The sequence below is a fragment of the Erithacus rubecula genome (assembly GCF_903797595.1).
Source record: "Erithacus rubecula genome assembly, chromosome: 14".
Taxonomy (NCBI): Eukaryota; Metazoa; Chordata; class Aves; order Passeriformes; family Muscicapidae; genus Erithacus; species Erithacus rubecula.
Window position 1 is genome coordinate 9,960,808 of NC_136666.1, and position 17,884 is coordinate 9,978,691.

Genomic DNA, 17,884 nt, shown 5'->3' on the forward strand with positions numbered 1-17,884 from the left:
GCAAATTCCACAGCAGACCTGTGTTTTGCCTTGCCACAGGTCAGATGTGAGGTCTTATGACACTCAGGAGCAAAGTGGTTTGCAGGTTGTCACCCTGAGATGAGCAGGCAGTGCCACCAGGCTGCCGGGGAGGTGGGTGCTCCTTGGGCTGTCCCTTGAAGCAGATTGTCTGCTGGTTAGGAGACAGCTCCTGGGCACCCTTCCTTGGGCTCTCTAGCCCAGCAGGGTGGGGCCACCTCAGTGCAGACAGTCTGTGGTAAGAGCCCTGGGGCTGGAGGACTTTTCCTGGTGCCAGAGCTGTACCCTCAGCTGAGCCACAGAGCTGCCTGTGTATCTCACCCTCTTCAGAGCAGCCTTGTTTCATGTGCCATCCCTCCATCCCCCTGGGCAGACCTCACACCTTCCTTCCAGAAAAGCTTTGTTCCCCTGTCCAGTCTGTGTCTGGGGGCACCCCTCACTCCCCACCTGGAGCTGTGCTCTGTCCAGTCTGGGCTGTGTGGCCAGAGGGCACAACCAGCACAATGTTCCATGCAAACAATGGCATTAATGAGGCACAGCCTGTGGGGAGAGTACAGAGGAGACACAAACCAGCTGTGCCTCTGGTTTCACACTGAATTGCCATTCTGTGTCATTCCTAACGTGTTCCACAGGGCTTTTTCATGAAGCTTGAAGAAGGGAAGAAAACATGCTTTGCAATTGTCTTGCAATAATTTTTTCCTTCATTATCTCATCCGCTAAATTAATTTTCTGTGATTTGTTTTTCTCTTGTAGCAGATAAAAAAATGATGGCCTCTGCATCCACAGCAGGAAACCAGCAGCTTTACTCCCAGGGAAGCCCATTTCAGCCAGGTCACTCGGGAAAGACTTTCAGGTATTTAGTGCAGATCCTGAATGGATCAGTTTCTGTCTGAGAGGGAGGGAATGTCCCCCTTCAGTACAAAGGATCAAAACAAACCCAAGGTACAAGAGCTTTATTTACATGAATGAATTTTACTTTGTGTATCCTTCACTGCTGGGGATGTTTCAAAAATTATGCTGGGCTTACAAGCTGAGGTGATTTGGGTATCTCTTAAAAATGTTGGCTGGTAAGTAGGTACTTTTTGCTGTGATATTGTAATTGGAAAAAAGCTAAGAAGCAGCAACAAATTTTGAAGGAAAATAACCCTGAGAGGTGATAGACAGGGTCAAAGATCTGAGGAACATTCCACCAAGCTAGGAAGGTGCAAAGATATGTTGTGCACTTTGAGCTGTCACTACTCCTGCAGACTGCCTTGAAGGGCATTGATGTGGTATCAAAGGGAACAGAGGGATGCTCCATCCATAATCCCAGCTGAGGACTGGGACAGGAACATGAATTCTCTTCTAAGGCAGCTTCCAAATACACGTAAGGTGGTGGTCTGGCATATTCCCAGGCATTTTGGGGTTATTCTAACTGCCAATACAGGTTCCTGTTGCTTTTGGAGAGTGTGATAGCAGCAGTCGTGTTTACCTTAGTGCTTTGTGGTATCACCATTGCTTTGCTGGAGTTTCATTCTCCTGTTCAAACCAGCCAAGGCTGTGAAAGTGAAGGAGCAACCACTCAGATCCTGTCAGTTCCTCGAGCTGGAAAACATTGGTAAACACTGATTTTATTTAAACCAATGTGCTCTTAAAGTTGTAATTGCTAATAATCTCAGTGAAGAGAAATAAGATCATGTGAGTGTGTTTTGTCAAATTAAAACCAAGTATAACTTTGGGAGACAGGATAGTACATTTAAATGTGTTTTAATTGGATATTGTGTATTACTGGGTGACTGACTTGCCATCTGAGGGTTTGGCTTGTGTTTTGTTCATTTCCTTTACTAATTCCTGATGTTTAACTGTAGCTTTTTTTCTATTGCTATTCTGTTACATCAAGTAATGGCTTGCATTTCTGCCAGCACTTCCACTGTGAGTGAACTGTGCTCTGTATAATCTCCAGCCTGGCCCATCCAGTCACTGGGCAGCCTCTAGGCCCTGTTCTGCAGAGTTCTGCTTTCAAAGTGCAGTTCCACATCCAGCCCAAGCTCCTTAGATGATGGGACTTGCCAGTCCAGCTGAGCAGATGTTGGCAGTAGGGCCAGCCCTCCCCAGCAGCTGCTGTGTGCTCCAGCCAGATTTTGATGGACTTTCTAGTCTACATTTCCCTCTTTAGGGACTCTGTGATAGTATAAAATTAAAACAAAACTGATTTGAAAAGTTTAGAAAACTCTACAAAGAATTTCTAATCATACACCTTGCTTTTAAGCAGAAATTAATCCAGAACAATAACTCCCATATTCAAATGCCTGCCACGTTTTGCTTGCACTCTGGGAGGGATCCTTTTCCAAGGATTCAGATTCCTGCTTTCTCTCTGCTCAGCCTTGTTTACTTCTTTTCCCAATCCACTCTCTTCTCTCTCTGTAAGATTGTGAAAATAAACAATAGGAAGGGATTGGAGAAAAAAACAGGCTGTTTCAGTGGATCCACAAAAGTGGTTTTGTGTGCTGTCTTTGTTTGTATTCATTTATATATGACATGTAAAAAATATGGGTTTATATATAAAAGTACAGTCACAATGTGTGGTGTAGATTCCATTGTTCAAGACTTCCATGAGAATAAAATGGTGAAGTGGAGCAGTTCCTTCATAAAGTTTTCCTTATAATAAGGAATTTCTGGGTACTTCTCTGTAGTGAAATTCAGTAGGTAAAAAACAGTTAACATATAAAAATATCCCTTAAAAATACTGGGTTTTATTATTATTAGTGTTCCAAACTTACTAAATGAGTTTAACTTCCTCTCTTGATTATTCTTTTGCCTGAGTATATAACTGTCTGTTCTTTAGCATCAGTTGCTGAAAAAAGAAATTAAAAGCTCTTATTTTAATATGTAGCACATAATTCTTCATTTCCTAGGCAGGAAACAAATAAGAAAGTGCTGCTAAGTATCATCTTTTGTGCCCATTTTCATTTAGAATGGCATTTAAACAAATGCTTAAATACTGTTGACTTTAAGCACAAATTTGTGATGAAGTACCTGCTTGAATACTCTCTGCAAGCCGGATTTTTAATGCATTAAATGTTAACTGGGTGGGCTAAGTGTGTATGCACCATGTGTGAGACTGGTTTTATTCTTAGAAGCTCTTTCCAAGAGATTACTGAAATCTAATTCAAAATAATTTTGCCTGCTGTGTCTACTAGGACTGACATTTAGATTGCCAATATGTTTCATAGTTTTCTAAAGGTTTTCAGGCATTTTTTCATATCAAGACAGATTGAATAATCAGTTTTAATATATTGTCAGCGTTTCTTTATCTGGGATGCAATTAGTGCATTGAGAGTGCACCCTACAAAGGAGGCTCTGTCTGTTCTGACCCCTCAGCTCATCTGTGGTGCACGTGCCTGGAGTGAACGACATCCAGTCTTCCTCCTCGACAGGCCAGAACCTGACACAGATATCCCGGCAGCTCAACCAGGGCCAGGTGGCCTGGACGGGAAACCGCCCTCCCTTCCCAGGACAGGTATTGATTTGCAAAATGGAAAGTGCTTCATTTTCATGGTCATTCAAGATTTGCACTCTCTGTGTATTTTACTAAAGTGTTAGTAAACCTATTTGTAATTTCAGTCTAATTGATTTGTGGTTGGGTGGAGTTGTGACAGTGTGAGCAGCTGCCCCCTGTGTAACTGCACTTGCTTTGGGATGCTTCTCATTGGGGTGGCAGTGGCTGCACTGACCCAAACCCCACTGCAAGGTCTTGTCCTGCATTGATTTTATGTGTGTATTGGATGAAGGAAAAAGGACAGATCTTCTGCTTTAGTGTGAATTAAGCCTGTGAATTAACCTTGCACCCGTCAGTGTTGCCCACGTTATCAGGGTGGGCAGAAGGGGCACGTACAAATCCAGGCATGGATTGGGAGCAGAGGCTGCTCAGCCTGCTGCCCCTTCATTAACACTGCCCAGTGTGCTGGACCAAACAGCACATACCTCCATCAGATGCATGTGTTTGTCAGTGTTAGCCCAGAAATCACCTCTTGTTCTGTGTAACAGCTTAAAAATGGTTTAAAACTCTGTTAAAAGATAAATAATATTAAATAATCAAGTTTGATCTTAATAATGCTGCTCTTAATCCCTCCTGATTTCCCACTGTTTGACAGGCTGGAATGGCACGTTGGGGTGGTCACTAAATAAATTTTCAATAAGTTAATTATTTCCACATTAATCACTGGTTATTCCCAGCCCTCAGAGTGTCATGGTTATCTGCCACACCTGGTTAATAAAATCTGGTCACAGCATTAACTCATTTCTTCAAATGATATGGAGGGTGCTGAAAATGACTCAAACAAATTACTCATCCCTCTTACTGCACAAATTCTGTCTAAGTCAATCAAGTTGGTATATAAGTGTAAGGAAATTGGAATTAATTCTTCCATCTTAAATAAAGTAAAATGGAGCTAAGCCTTGCCAAAGTGACATGCCAAGCTCCCACTGCCATTGTGGAAACCTTCAGAAATGTGTAATTTCTTAGCTTGGAACTGAACTGAAGATTTGATAGCATCTTCCACATGTTATATGCCTGTTGGGATGTGTTTTCTTCCCCCAGCTCCCCTGCATTTGCCCAAAAATCATAGAATAATTGTTTGGAAAAGACCTGTATGGTCACCAAGTCCAACCATTAACCCACTGCTGCTGATTTCACCACTAGCCCACATCCCCAGGTGCCACATCTACACATCTTTTAAACACCTCCAGGGATGCTGACTCAATCTCTTCCTTGAGCATCCTCCTGCTGTTCCTGACAACCCTTTTGGTGAAGGAATTCTTCCTGCTGAGAAATGATGGGAAGTGGCTCAGTGAGCACTTCTGCCAGCTACCTCAGTGCCCTTGGGTGGATCCTGCCCAGCCCATGGACCTGTGTGTGTCTGAGTGGTGTAGCAGGTCATTGACCTTTTCCCCTTGGATTGTAGGGGATTCATTCTGCTCCCTGTCCCTCTCTTCCAGGGAAGAACAGCTTGCTTTGCATGCATTGATTGCCAGTAACAGTGCACATCATTGCAGGTATCCAGAGATGTAATGCCTTCAACTTCTGTTTGTGGGGTTGGTTAGGCAGTGACTTTTTCTTGGGACCGCTGGACTTACTCATAATGTGGGAAGTGGTTTATAATCAGATTCTGTCTGTGCACTATACATTAGCACATGACTTTGGATGGAACACTTCACTCCCTTCAGTCTCAGTGTACCAATTGTACATGTTTAAAAGCAGCCTCTGCAGTATTCAGTCATTTGTGTAACATTCTGGGAGATCCTGTGACAGAGCCATTATGTAGGTGAAATAACAGCAAGCTGGATTTTAGTGCTTTTGAATTCACTCAGCTGCCCAATTAAAGCAATGTTAGACTGTTTCTTACCTTCTGCCAGGCCTTGGTGATTCACCCTTCCAAGCCTTTTACAAGGCAAAGTAACTGCTGCCTGTATTTCATAGGCAGGGAGAGAAAGCAGATCATAGTCTTTGAAGCTTCTTTGGCCATTTAGTCCCAAGCTGTGGTCATCTGAGACCTGCATGTGTCCTGCAAGACATTCAGATAACTGATTTTACTGTGGCACTGCAAAATCAAAACACCTGGAACATAAAGATGAATTCTTCATCTTGAGCTGAGTTTGAGATCAATCCTCATAACGGTGGTGAAGGAAATCCTGGTTTTCCAAATAGCTCTGACACAGAGTACATGTGAGCTAATCAGCAGGAGAGCTGTAAGTGTTGGTTTATAGTCAGTTCTACTCCTTCTGCAGCAGTAAGCTGGCTTGGACAGAAATACAGCTGAGACAGGAGAAACGTGCCTGTTGGCACCCTCAGTTTGTTTAGTCTTTGCTTCATGTTGGAAAAAGTGATTCTGCTGTGCTGTTCCCCAACAAGAAAACTTTTTCTTTCTGCTTTATTCCTCAGCAAATTCCATCTCAGTCTGGCAAGGCTCAGTCGTCTCCCTTTGGCATTGGAACAAGTCACAGCTACCCAGCTGATCCATCATCCTACAGCCCCCTGTCCAGCCCTGCCACCTCTTCTCCAAGTGGGAATGCCTACTCCAGCCTGGCAAACCGAAGTGCAGGCTTTGGTGAGTTTCAGATGGTGTAACACAGAAATACATGTAGAATTTAAACTCCATTAAAAAAATCTTCCACTATTTAATCAATAAAAATGGTTTTTTATTGCTCTTTTGGTGGGTCGGTTGGGAAGCCCAGGTGGTGAAAGGGTTTTGCTTTCTGCTGCTGAGTAGAGGGGAGAGAACTGACGTGTTGTCATTGTGACAATGATATTGTCATTTTGTGGTATTTTTATTTTTTCCCAGAAAATGGTGTCCTGAAAGATTCAAAATTTGCTTATATCCCTAGTAACCATCCTCCCAAATTGTGATCAGCTGGTTCAATTTCTTTTTACTTCTAAGGAGAATACTTGAAGAAAACCCATAAATTTGTGCCTTATATTTTTTATCTTCTTCTTTGTGGCTGTGTCCTCTTGCACTGAGATTGCATTTTGGAGTTTGGCTGAAAACAGGATTTATTTTGTACTCCCAGTGCTACTAACCTAATTAGAGCAGGTGCCATGTTTTGAAATGGTTTCATTTTTCTAATACATGCTAATTTGGTGGCTTTTAGACTATAACCCAGTAGGTAACCCCTTAGTAAGTTTTCTTCAGTCCATCAGAAGAATACTATTCGAGAGTAAAAAATACGATGGATTCCTTGAGAAATGTCACCGGGTGATAATGATGTGCTATCCCAAAAGGCTTGGGTGGCAGTGTGCTAGTGTGTGTTGTTGGCTTCTGTCCCTGGGGAGCAGATCTGGCACAGACCTGTTGCAGACAGGGCCCCACAGGCACAGACCTGTGCCTAGAAAAAGGACTTTGGGATGGAGCTCTTCCCACACAGCTTATTCCTCCCTCCATTTCCATTTCCACCAGGCATTGTGCATTTGTTTATGAGACAGCCTTGTATTTCAGGCTTAAGCTACTTGGCAAGAACCCTTTCAGTTAATGAGAAACATCTCCTGACCTACATCAGTTTGGGTGCTATTAATAACCCAGCCTCAGTTCCACCGCCGGCTGGCAGGAGCTGTTCTGCTGAAAAGAACCATCATTTGCTTCACTCAGTTAATTTCAGTGTGTTGTTCTGAGGGGAAAAAACAACAAAACAAAACAAACTTGCAGCTTGCTTGTAAAGGGTAACTTAGATGAATTTTATTTTGGCTCTTAAAATGTCTGCAGGGTTTTTGAGTCAGCTGAATTACTGGTTGTGGTAATGTCGGTAAGGGAAGGACTGTAATCTTCTACTTCAGATGTGATAGGAATGCATCACTACAGCCCCTTTACTTTCCTGTAAAACCTTCCCTTTATCTGTTTTGCATGGCTTAGCTGGTAGCCAAAGGGATTGGGTTAGATATGTGTGTCTGTATTTTCTGAAGTCATGGCTGTGAGTAGTGGCTGGTTTGACATGATTGAGTCTGGCTATCAAAGGCTTGGCATAGCACAGGTGTGGAAGTTTGGCACAGGAAATCTGGCACTGTTGGCAGAGGATGCTGGTGATCATGAAGAACCAGACATGAACACCCTCTGGAGTGAGAGGGAAACAGGCAAAAATAACTGGAGCAGCTGTAGAGAAAAACATTAACAAGAAAAAAGAGGAAGACATGTTTGGAGAAAAAGCATAAGCCTTGTGGCAAGCTTTCTAAAATGCTAATAATTAGAAGGACATACTGTAACTAATGAATAGGAAATTATCCAAAAATATTTTAATTCAGTGGCAGTCTTTAGAAATGCAGGGTAAAATGAGTCCAGCTTAACTGTAATCTCTTACTGTACTCATGAAAAATGTATGTGTAATAGGTAACCAAATTAATGTGTGGCAATGTGTTTTTTCTGGTAGACCATTTAGTAGAAATTAATTTCCTTAAAATCATCATTTGAAGTATTTACAATAAAGCCTTGCTATTTGTGTTACTCTGTCAAATGTAAACGGCCTGAGACTTTTATTGACAAGATAATAATTTGCTATGAACTGCATATTAAATGAATCACTTTGCAGATGTATCACTGGAGGACTAGACTGTCCAGCAATGCCTGTATTTAATCAGCAAGGCTGTTGTCTGTTGATCATACTGTTTCTGCATCTGCTTTTAAAAATCCTGGATCTGCTTACATGCTTCTTAGATGAGTACCAAACTGCACACACTGCTCCACAAGAATTCATTGTTTTGAGGAGAAACAGCATTCAAATGGTGAAGTTTGGTTTTTAAGTGAAGTGAAAAATACTCCTTATTATTGATTTAAAAATGATGAGGGAATGCTTAAAAATGGTTTGCCAGTGCCTGGCTCATTGTGTCACTGTGCCTTTTGCTCTGGGCAGTTCATGGCTGTGCAGCCATGGCCCTGAGCTTTGCTTTGGGGCTGAAACTCCCTCCAGGGCCTTTCTCCAAGGCTCTTTGCAAATCCAGGCACTGATGGATGCAGCCCAAAGCAGGCAGATGTTTTGGAGGAGCTTCTCTCTGACTTCTGCCTTTTCTTTCCCCATGCAGCTGAAGGTGGCCAGAGCAGTGGGCAGTTCCAGGGGAGACCTTCTGAAGTGTGGTCACAGTGGCAGAGCCAACACCACAACCAGCAGAGCAGCGACCAGCACTCACACCCCCAGCCCAACCAGAGCGAGGTGTTCCAGGTGAGGAGTGCCAGAGAGCCCAGAGCCCCTCTGGGGACCCTCAGTTCTGAGTCAGAGCTGTGGCCCTTGAGGATCAGGGTCAGCAGGGTCTGCAGCACTACCCTGCAGCCACAGGCCTGCACTGCTCTCCTTTGCTACTCAGATGGTTTGGGTTTCTGCCACACACCAGCATCTTTGCTGATCTAGAATGCTGGTTTGCCATCTCTTTGCACCTTATACTTAGGGCTTTCATCTTTTGCAGAGAGCTCACGAAATATTCCCAAGTGGACTGTCTTTCTTATCCTTTTGCTGGCTTCTGACATCTCAAGTTCCATTAGATACCAGTGTCATTCTCTTTGACAGTTCAAGCAGGAGAGGAGTCTGATACTGCACAGAAGATAGTGGACAATAATTTTTTAAGGTTAAACCTAGTCAGATATCAGATAGGTGATAAACAATCGTCTGCGTGATTAACTCTGAGTCTTGACTACAGATAGCAAAGTCTTACTATAGAGTAGGACTTCATAAGTTGACTAATAACATATCTGTGCTTGTATAACTGGTTTATAAATTAGAGGAAGAAGACAGGTTACAAGGAAACAATGCAGAAAAATGCAGGAAAGACAGTTCAAGCCCCAAGCAAGGTTTAGAAGTGGGCACCTCCTTGTCTTTTGAAAGCAAATTCACCTGCAAGACTGGACTCGTGTGCAGCTGCTCACAAAATCTATGAGCATGGGAATATTGCTGTGTGCATGAACCATTGCTTTCACACAAGATCAAACAACAGCACTTCCTCTGGAATAACTGCCTGTCTGTGTGCTCTTAGCCCACAGCCCAGGCAAGTTTGGTCTGTTGCATCTCTGTGTTAGCAAAGGTTAATTGTTATCCAAGAGGATATTCAGGGTAATTCCAGTAGAGCTGATGGCAGCATGGTTTGGTGGCCAGCAGAGACATGGGGCTCCAAGCAGTGTCTTGCTTGTTTCTTAACAAACTTCTCATGAAGTTAGTGGGGAGGAGGACCATGGGATCAAGGGAGAGCTGGGCTCATCTGCAGAGCTCTTGGAGGGGAGCATGCATTTGGAGGGAATTAGGATAATAGCTGGAAGGGATAAGAAACTTGGATGAGTTTAAAGGCCTCCAAGAAGTTACTTGGATTGTGCCCAAAGTCAGCCCTGGGTTAGCTGGGCTTGAGGAGAGAGGCAGACTCAAGAGGAGACCTTGCTGGACCTGTGCCTGAGGAGGCTTTGCTACAGAGGCCCCAGCAGCAGAAATGCCTTCAGAGATGGAAATGCAGACAGGAGGGAGCAGCTACAGCTTCTCTTTGGCTGGGAGAGAATGTGGGAAAACATCAAATAAGTCCAAATCTGGGTCAGAAAATGAAGGCTGACCCTGGCAGCTCAGACACTGCCAGTTGTGTTCACAGTCTCTCTCACCACATTGACAAGGATGCTGTGAAGATTTCGGATGGATTTTAATCAGTCTTCATTTTGGAGGAACTTCCCAGTACACAGCAGCTCTCAGTTTTTTCACAGAGCAGATCCTGTGAGCTTTCTTACTTGTTTTTTTGATTTTGTTTTATTGTGAGGATAATGAGCCATCCCTGGCAAGACTTGGCTTTGTGGTAGGAGCTTATTATTGTTAAAACTAACAGGAAAAGCAAGCATAAACTCTGGTTTTCCCAGCAAGGGATATCTTTTCCCTGTGGCTTCAGTCTCCAGCTGAGAGGAAAGGTTGAGTGTTTTTTGAAGCCTCCTGCAGAGACCTCACTTGGCTCAAGACACGTGAGAGCAATTACCACAAAATCCCATTTCTCCTGAGAAGTTCCTGCTATTTCCTCTGCCTCTGTGCATTCATGAAGGCTGCTTGGGCACTTTGTTGTCTGGGGTGGATGTCCAGTGTTGAGTGCTCCACAGAGCAGTGATGGGTGAGGATGTGAGACCTTGCCCAAACCCATCCTGACACAGCTGGGACTCCAGTGTGTGAGATGTTGTATACTCCCCATGCAGTGAAACCAGTGTTTCCTTCTCTCTGTATGTAGCTCCCATTCCAAGTGGAGCTGTTTCAGTCTAGGAGGAGTAGGAGGCAGCTCAAATGTGTTTTATTTTAGAGGAGCAATCCAGAACTTCTGCCCTGTCCCACCTCTTGTTCAGAAACACTCCAGCAAAACAAAAGCAGCACATAAACCTTAACTCAGCCTTCTGCACAAGTCTGGTTTTTACCTTATTTATCTAAACTTGGCTTTTTCTGGTTTTACACTAAGATGAACAGGAAGCAGTTTGTGTCTGGATGTGTTGGCAAGTGAGGCTTCACTTTGATTTTTCCTTGTCATGCAGGACATGCTGCCGATGCCGGGGGATCCCACACAGGGCACTGGCAATTACAACATTGAAGATTTTGCTGACCTGGGCATGTTTCCACCTTTTTCCGAGTAGCTTGAGAAGCAGGAATGGAAGTTCTTCTTCTCCAAGGCCATTTCAGTGTAATTTTGGCGCTGCTTTTCCTGTGTTGCATTTCTGTAGAAGCTACTAAACCAGGAGACACATTTCTCACATTTCAGATAGTGTTGTAGGGCTTGCTCTCTCCTCCTTGGGGTGCATCAGTGCCAACAGAGGAGCTCCAGCACTTGTTAGTGTTCATTGATAGCTCCATTGCTTTATTTTATTATTTTATTGTCATCTACCTCAGAGATAAAAATTTTGCTTGTTTTTAAAAACAAAATCTCTGAGTCTCAAATATTTGAATGTGAATGATGCATAATATTTCCTTTGAATGGTAATTTTTCACTAGATAACAAAGTAACAAAGACTAACAGAGAAAAGGTAAGGTCATGTCTTGTTACAGTGCCTACCGCTCAATTTCGATGCCTTGCTTTAAGCTTAAGTTTCTGAAAGCAGACACAATATTCTGTTTTCTTTGATTCTTGTAGGTTTTAGGTCACTTTAAATGTTGACATTAAGCAACATAATGTAGGCCTCTCTCACCAGAAGATTCAGCTCTGCCTTTTCTAACTTAAACTTGAATGTGTGTACATTTTGGTACTTTATGTATATCTTGTGCTGTATGAAGTGATTTCCTGTACTGGTTTCTTTTGCCTTTACAAAGGGTCCATTCTGAAGTGTACTGAAAAGGTTGATGATGTATGTGAAAGATTTGAATATTGTGGGAGTCTCCATCACTTCACATAGATGTTCTTACTTTTAATTCAGGTGGTTCTCTATTTGGAACAAACATTTACTTACATAAGCTATTAGTCTGGTTTTGCACTGAATTGAGGCCTATAACCTTGTACATTTCTCACTGGCTGCTTTAATTATTATTGTTCTTGCTTTCCCAAAAATATTGCCTCTTAAAAAAATGACTGTAAACACATTGAGATTGCATTTTCTATATTAGCTGCATTTCTTTTCTGTGAAGTACTTTTTTATACTGTGAAACCTCACATTTTAACAGTGCAAGGTGGTGGCCTGTTACTAGGAAATCATTCGAGCTCATTTGCTGCAAGCAGTGAGATGGTTTTGTAGTGTATAATTTTTTTAGAGTGGGTTGGTAATAGATATTGATTGGGCTATTGTCCACTGCATACACAGTGATAACTTGAATTTTTGCTTGGATTCCCAAGCAAATGCTTCTGTTAAACCTGTTAACCCTGTTCTGTTAAAGACGGGATTTTCAGCTTAGCAAGTTTGTTGAGGACTCTTGACTGCTCTGAATGCTGTGTGCTTTTCCACAGAGGTAAGTTAATCACCTTCCTCTTGGGCAAGTCACCTGCCATATGTCTTCATCAGAGATGTGGTAGGAATCTTTTTTGTTCAGTATTTCATATGCATGATGAGTTGCAGAGGTTGGATTGTAAGGATTTTATCCTGATCATTTCTTCTGGGATGGGAGGAGAAAGAATCACGCACAAAGCCCCAAGTTCCTGCATGCAGGTTTTTCTTAACCCTTGAGGTTGGGTGTCGGTAGGCAGCCTCTGCAGAGGAGGAAGGGGCAGCTTCCCTCAGCTTTTGGGCATTCAGGGGCCATCACAGACCTTGAAAGAGCAGCCCCAGGGCATAGCCCCCATCCAGAAGATCTCAGTGTGTGCAGCAATTCTTGGACTTCACAGGCTCTGCCCTCTCATAGCTGCTGTCCAGTTCTGGGGTGTCTCTGAGGGGGAACATGGTGCACATCAGCACAGTCCATATTTTTGGGATAACATCCTGGAGAGCAGGCAGGCCCTGCCCCACAGCCCCCCTGGCCATGCAGGTTTCAGGTGAGCAGGGCCCAGGGACAGGGCTGGCACAGATGGGGCTGTGCCCATTGGCACTGTCCCAGCCTTCTCCCAGAGCAGCATGTCATGGTCAGTAGCCAGGAAGAGTCCTTCCTTCCTTCCTATTTCTCTCACTAAACCTGGGACCAATCTCTTACCCTATGTGCAAGTGGGGCTAGGGAGTCTTTTTTAAGGACAGTTTTGTATATCTCTAGATAAGGTACTGGAGAGGCCTCAGATCTCCTGGTCTGCACTTGCCTCACCAAATCACACTGAGAACAAATAAAAATCTTCCTATCTCTTCTCCCCTAGAGATCAGGAAAGCACCATCTTAGATGAGCAAGCCATGTGCTTATGCACTGTTATTTTAAATACATGGATGTTGAATCTCTTGGAGCCATCTCCCTTTCCCCTCGTGCTGCTCAAATAAATGACTGCTCATGGAACTGGAGAGGCAAAGCTCTGCTGCCTCAGAGTAAAGTTCACTGGTGTCTCTAAGAGGTGCCTGGATGCTGCACCAGTGAGTGAGGTGCTCAGTGTCTGTGCAGGGTTTTAAAAAAAGCTGCTTATGAGGGAGGGAGCAGTAGGTGAGCCATTTGTGTCTCTGCACAGAAGATGCTTGACATGATAAATGTCAGTTCTTCTGAAATTTTTATAAATTTTTCCATAAAGTGAATGATGAATTCAGTGAACAAGTGCTGTTCTGTGTTTTATTTTACCCAACAAGCTGCTCAAATTATATTTATAGTTTATTTTACTTCCTGAATTCAATTTAAAAATAAGGTTTTTAAAAGTAACTTTCTTTCTCCTGACATCAGCAATGATAACTTCCTCACTGTGTTGTGGCTTTTATACTACTGGAGAAGGCTTCCCATGTACAGGTTTTGGTTGTGCAGTTCAAAGTGCACTGTTAGAAGAAATTTCAGCATCTGTCTTTTTCTTATTTTTTTGAAGTCAGTACACCTGAGGGATCAGAGCATGGACAGCTTCTCACCCTGTGGCCTCCTCCTGCCTGTCTGGCAGGGGAAGGTGATGGCTGCTCTGTTAGGGGCAGTGTGGATGGTGCCCAGGTTGGTTTGGCTTTTCCTGTCAGCTGTTTCCATTGTTCCAATCCCAAGCCAGCACTTTATTATTGGCATTTCCACCCTCTCCCTGCTCCTCTCCCATTCCTGGCCATCCCATCTCCCCAGCCTGGCTGGGAGGCATTGGGCTGCCATTCCCAAGCCAGCAAGGAGGGAGCAATTCCTTAAGGAGGGAGTTTGGCAGCTCTGTGCTTTGAGAAAGCAGATGCTGCAGGTGAGGCTTTGCCAGTGCTGCCCTGGCCCCGCTGTGCCCGTGCCTGCTGCTCCAAAAAATCACCCCAGGTCTTGTGGCTGACAGAGCTGTGTCGCCTTGGCTGTGCTGTATCTTGTGTTTGGTTACTAGAGCAACTTAACTTATCCTGTAGCTGCAGTTATAAGGTGCATTGGGAATGCCTGTGTTTTTATTATGTGCTGTCAGTGTAGCTTTGTTGGCACTTCAGCTTCTAATTTCCAGAATTTCATAGGTGGTGGGTTTTTCTTTTGTGGGTTTTTTTTTCTAAGCTGGAAATAAAGCTGTGATTTCTGATTGAACTGTTGCAAATACAGTGTTTCTTGAAACTGAATCTTTTGGGTTTTAAACTAATAGAGCAAGAAACTGCAAATAGGGATGGTCTGGGTGAGTTATTTCAATGAGCAGACAAGGAGACTGAGACAGTTTTAGATACTAAAGTATTTATATTCATTTATTCAGTCAAACAATCCAAGACTCCATCACATTACTTGTACAAATGCTACTGGCAGTACCTACAGTGATGCTTTAACCAGATAGTTCCATTTGTAGCTTTGTTGCCTTTTTTTTTTTTGAAGTACAGTATGAGACTGTAAATACTTCTTGCAGAACTGCCTTTTTAACTCTTAATTACTTTTGGCACAGTGTTAAATAGTGTTGGATTTACCCAATTGCTATGACATATATTTTTATACATAGGTGTACTCTTTTTTCGAGAATAATACAGCCATTTTGTCATTAATGCCTTATTGGTGTCATACTGCTGTTGCTCTTTGTTTGCAAGGTATCCAGTGGACTAATTTCTAGTTCAGATATTTTCACTTTTCCTGGCAGTGCTCAAGTTTGGCTTCAGGTGATTTTTGCCAGAGCCCCATTTTTCACAGTTGTTAACTGTGAGAAGAAGAGAATGTGGGCTTGGGCTTGTTGCTGTTAATGAAGCAAAGAAAAGGTGATGGCATCTAATTGTCTTTAAAAGGTCAGTCTTTTCCTACTCTAAATCAGAGTGCATTTCATGAAACCAATGACTGTGGGCATGGATTACTTTGTGTAGATTAATGGTCTTTAAAAAAGAAAGGGAAAGAAAAAAGAAGACAACTCCAAAAATGGGCTTCTGTCATTGTTAGGCACTTGGCTACGTATCTGTTTAAACTCTTCATATTGATGTGAAATTGTGCTGTGGATAAAGTGTATTTTGTACTTCTGAATGTTCTATATTTATGACTAACAAGTACAGAATCAGTTGTGTGTATGTATAACTAATAATTGCCTTTTTAAATTTCATTAAAATAAAAATGTCATGAGCTGTTGTTAATTCCTGTCTTTCTGTAAATAAGTAAAATATGCTGTTGGGAATTGTCAAGTAAGAAATAACCCTGAATTATGAGAATTATGTCCGTGCCAAAAATCAGATGAGGCATTGATCTTTGTCTTTGAAATCTCCTCCAGTGCTGTGTGTTTGGGGACAGGATGTTCCCCTTTTATCTGTCTTGTAAAGGCTGTCCAGAGGGAGCAGGAGAGGAATGATAGTTTGAGAGCTCAACTTTTAGAAGTGTTCCAGAAAAACATTAATTAACAGCCTGTTCTACTGATGATGCTGATGTGTGTGAATTGGTGTCTGTATTGTAGAGGGTTTATTAGAACACAATTGGTTTAGAGCTAATTCATGGTCTGAGGCAGTATTTATTCACTCCCTGGGGTGGTACCACAGTGGTTTCCTTGTCTACCTTTTGGTCTCATTGTTCAAAGTTAAAAATATTTGTATCCTTGCCACAAACATTCTGTGACCTTTCAGATTGCCTATGTAAGGCACATTTGCCTTTCAGTGTGGGTCTTCATTGCATTTATATTGTTATTTCTTTACTGACTTGGTACTTTGTGAGCAGGATTTACCTTGCTCATAAATCCAGAGAGCTGGTGACTGTGCCATGGCAGGAGCTGAGGACATGGTACTCAAGGTTTGCATTCTTGGCACGGGGTGGGTGGTGTTTCCACAGCTCATACTCCATTTTTAGGGCTCTGCCTGTGGAGAACAGGCGTGGGCTCTGCTGGGACCTGGCCAGGAACTGGGGCACTGGGATGGGATTACTCAGATCAGCCACCAGCCTCCCTGCTCTGCTGGGCTCTGCTCACTGTGTGCTCATCACAGACACACAGCTTGGTCTGGGAAAATGGGCCATTCCTGCTGTTTTGCTGTGAAAATCGGGGTTTCAGTGAAGTGCTGTTCTTCTGGCATTTGCTCAGGTGCTGGTGAGCATCTCTGATGAACAGGCACGTGCCAGACCTGGAGCCCCTTTTGGAAGTGCAGCCACTTTCATCCTGGCAGCTCTTTGCTGCTTTTCCGGTGCATTTTAATAGGCTTGTAGTTGCTTTTGAAGAACATTATTCCAACAGAAAGGCACACACAGAATGGGTGTTGCAGCCATGCCAAGCAGGGATCAGTGTGGTTGGGCTGTTCTAAGATCCCTCCTAGCATTCCTTTCATGTGGGTCATCATTAGCTGTGCTCTCACGTGCTAAATCAAGTGTATTTCTGGGCACTGTGCTGACAGCTGGGTGTGGGACTGCTGGGAGATACTGCCTGTGGTGTGGAATCTGGGTTTGGAGATGATGGATGTGGAGTGGAGCCACGTGTTTGGTCATTGATGGTCTCAGCAGGACACTGTGGTAGAAATCCATCCAGGCTGGCACACAGGGAGAAAATGCAGCTAAGGCTCACTGTCACTACACTCACCATCTTTGCCTCTATCAACTGGCACTAATGAGTCATAACAACAGGTCAAGTCTTCATTATGATGATAGAAATACATCTTTCTTTATTTTTCCATGGGAGCTATTTCTTAACTACATTTCTATCAAAATACCATCATGGTCCAGGAAGTATTGCTCATTTCATTTTCCCAGTTTCTCTCCAACTTGTATATAACAGGGACAGGTACAGGATGAATTCTTCCATTCTTTTTTACCAAGTTTCAGCATATTCCTGGTTGAAAATACTTGGCAGCATCTTTCTTCAAACTTTGTGGTCTGTCCCACATAAAATGAAATGGAATCGCTTGAGCTGCATTAATGGATTTGGGATCATATCCAGGGGTTGCTAGGGCATCTTTTCATTAGCTCTGGAAAAAATTATCTTCTAATTATAGACTGGCACTAAAATACTAATATACAAAATGTGCCATTTGGGACCCGGTTGAAAAAAATGTCACTGCTAGGCTCACCCTGGACAATGCAGCAGTGCAGACGTGCATTGCCATGGCTTTTGCAGACATGCAAAAACTGCAATGACAACTGTGCAGACAGAGCCTGGGGACAGAAAACAGCCCCAGGTGCAGCTTTGGAGCTTTCCTCAGTGCACACACCCCTTGGTAGAGATCACCCAACACTTTGGGGTCCTGCTGCCTGTTAAAAATAGCAAGTACTTCTTTTCAGTTAGAAACGTGAGGTTTTAAATACTTGGAGTGTTTTTAAAAACAAGAAGCAGTGCAAGGTTGAACTACTTTGGTGCACTCTGTCATCCCAAACATGTTTTGGGTGGCTCTGAGAGCCTCCCTCCAGTCTCTGCCCATCCCTGGCTGTGCTGTGGCTGATGACCCTTCCCTTGGAGCTCAGTGCAGTTCTGTGTGTGGCCCTGATGGGAAGCAGCTTCAGT

The 17,884-nt window shown here is 43.3% G+C and overlaps 1 protein-coding gene across 4 annotated transcripts in view; it reads left to right on the forward strand.

Moving 5' to 3' along the window:
* The window catches only part of ARNT2 (aryl hydrocarbon receptor nuclear translocator 2), a 95,153-nt gene extending 79,605 nt beyond the window's left edge, over nucleotides 1–15,548 (forward strand). For 3 of the 4 annotated variants that reach the window (XM_079317539.1, XM_079317536.1, XM_079317538.1), the window contains 5 exons: nucleotides 772–871; nucleotides 3,379–3,517; nucleotides 5,939–6,104; nucleotides 8,561–8,697; nucleotides 11,010–15,548. In XM_079317539.1, the coding sequence (XP_079173665.1) occupies nucleotides 772–871; nucleotides 3,379–3,517; nucleotides 5,939–6,104; nucleotides 8,561–8,697; nucleotides 11,010–11,108 (641 nt within the window). In that variant the 3' untranslated portion in view covers nucleotides 11,109–15,548. The remainder of the gene's footprint in view (nucleotides 1–771; nucleotides 872–3,378; nucleotides 3,518–5,938; nucleotides 6,105–8,560; nucleotides 8,698–11,009) is intronic. The other variant, XM_079317537.1, reaches the window with a different exon arrangement.
* The last annotated feature ends 2,336 nt before the right edge of the window (nucleotides 15,549–17,884 follow it).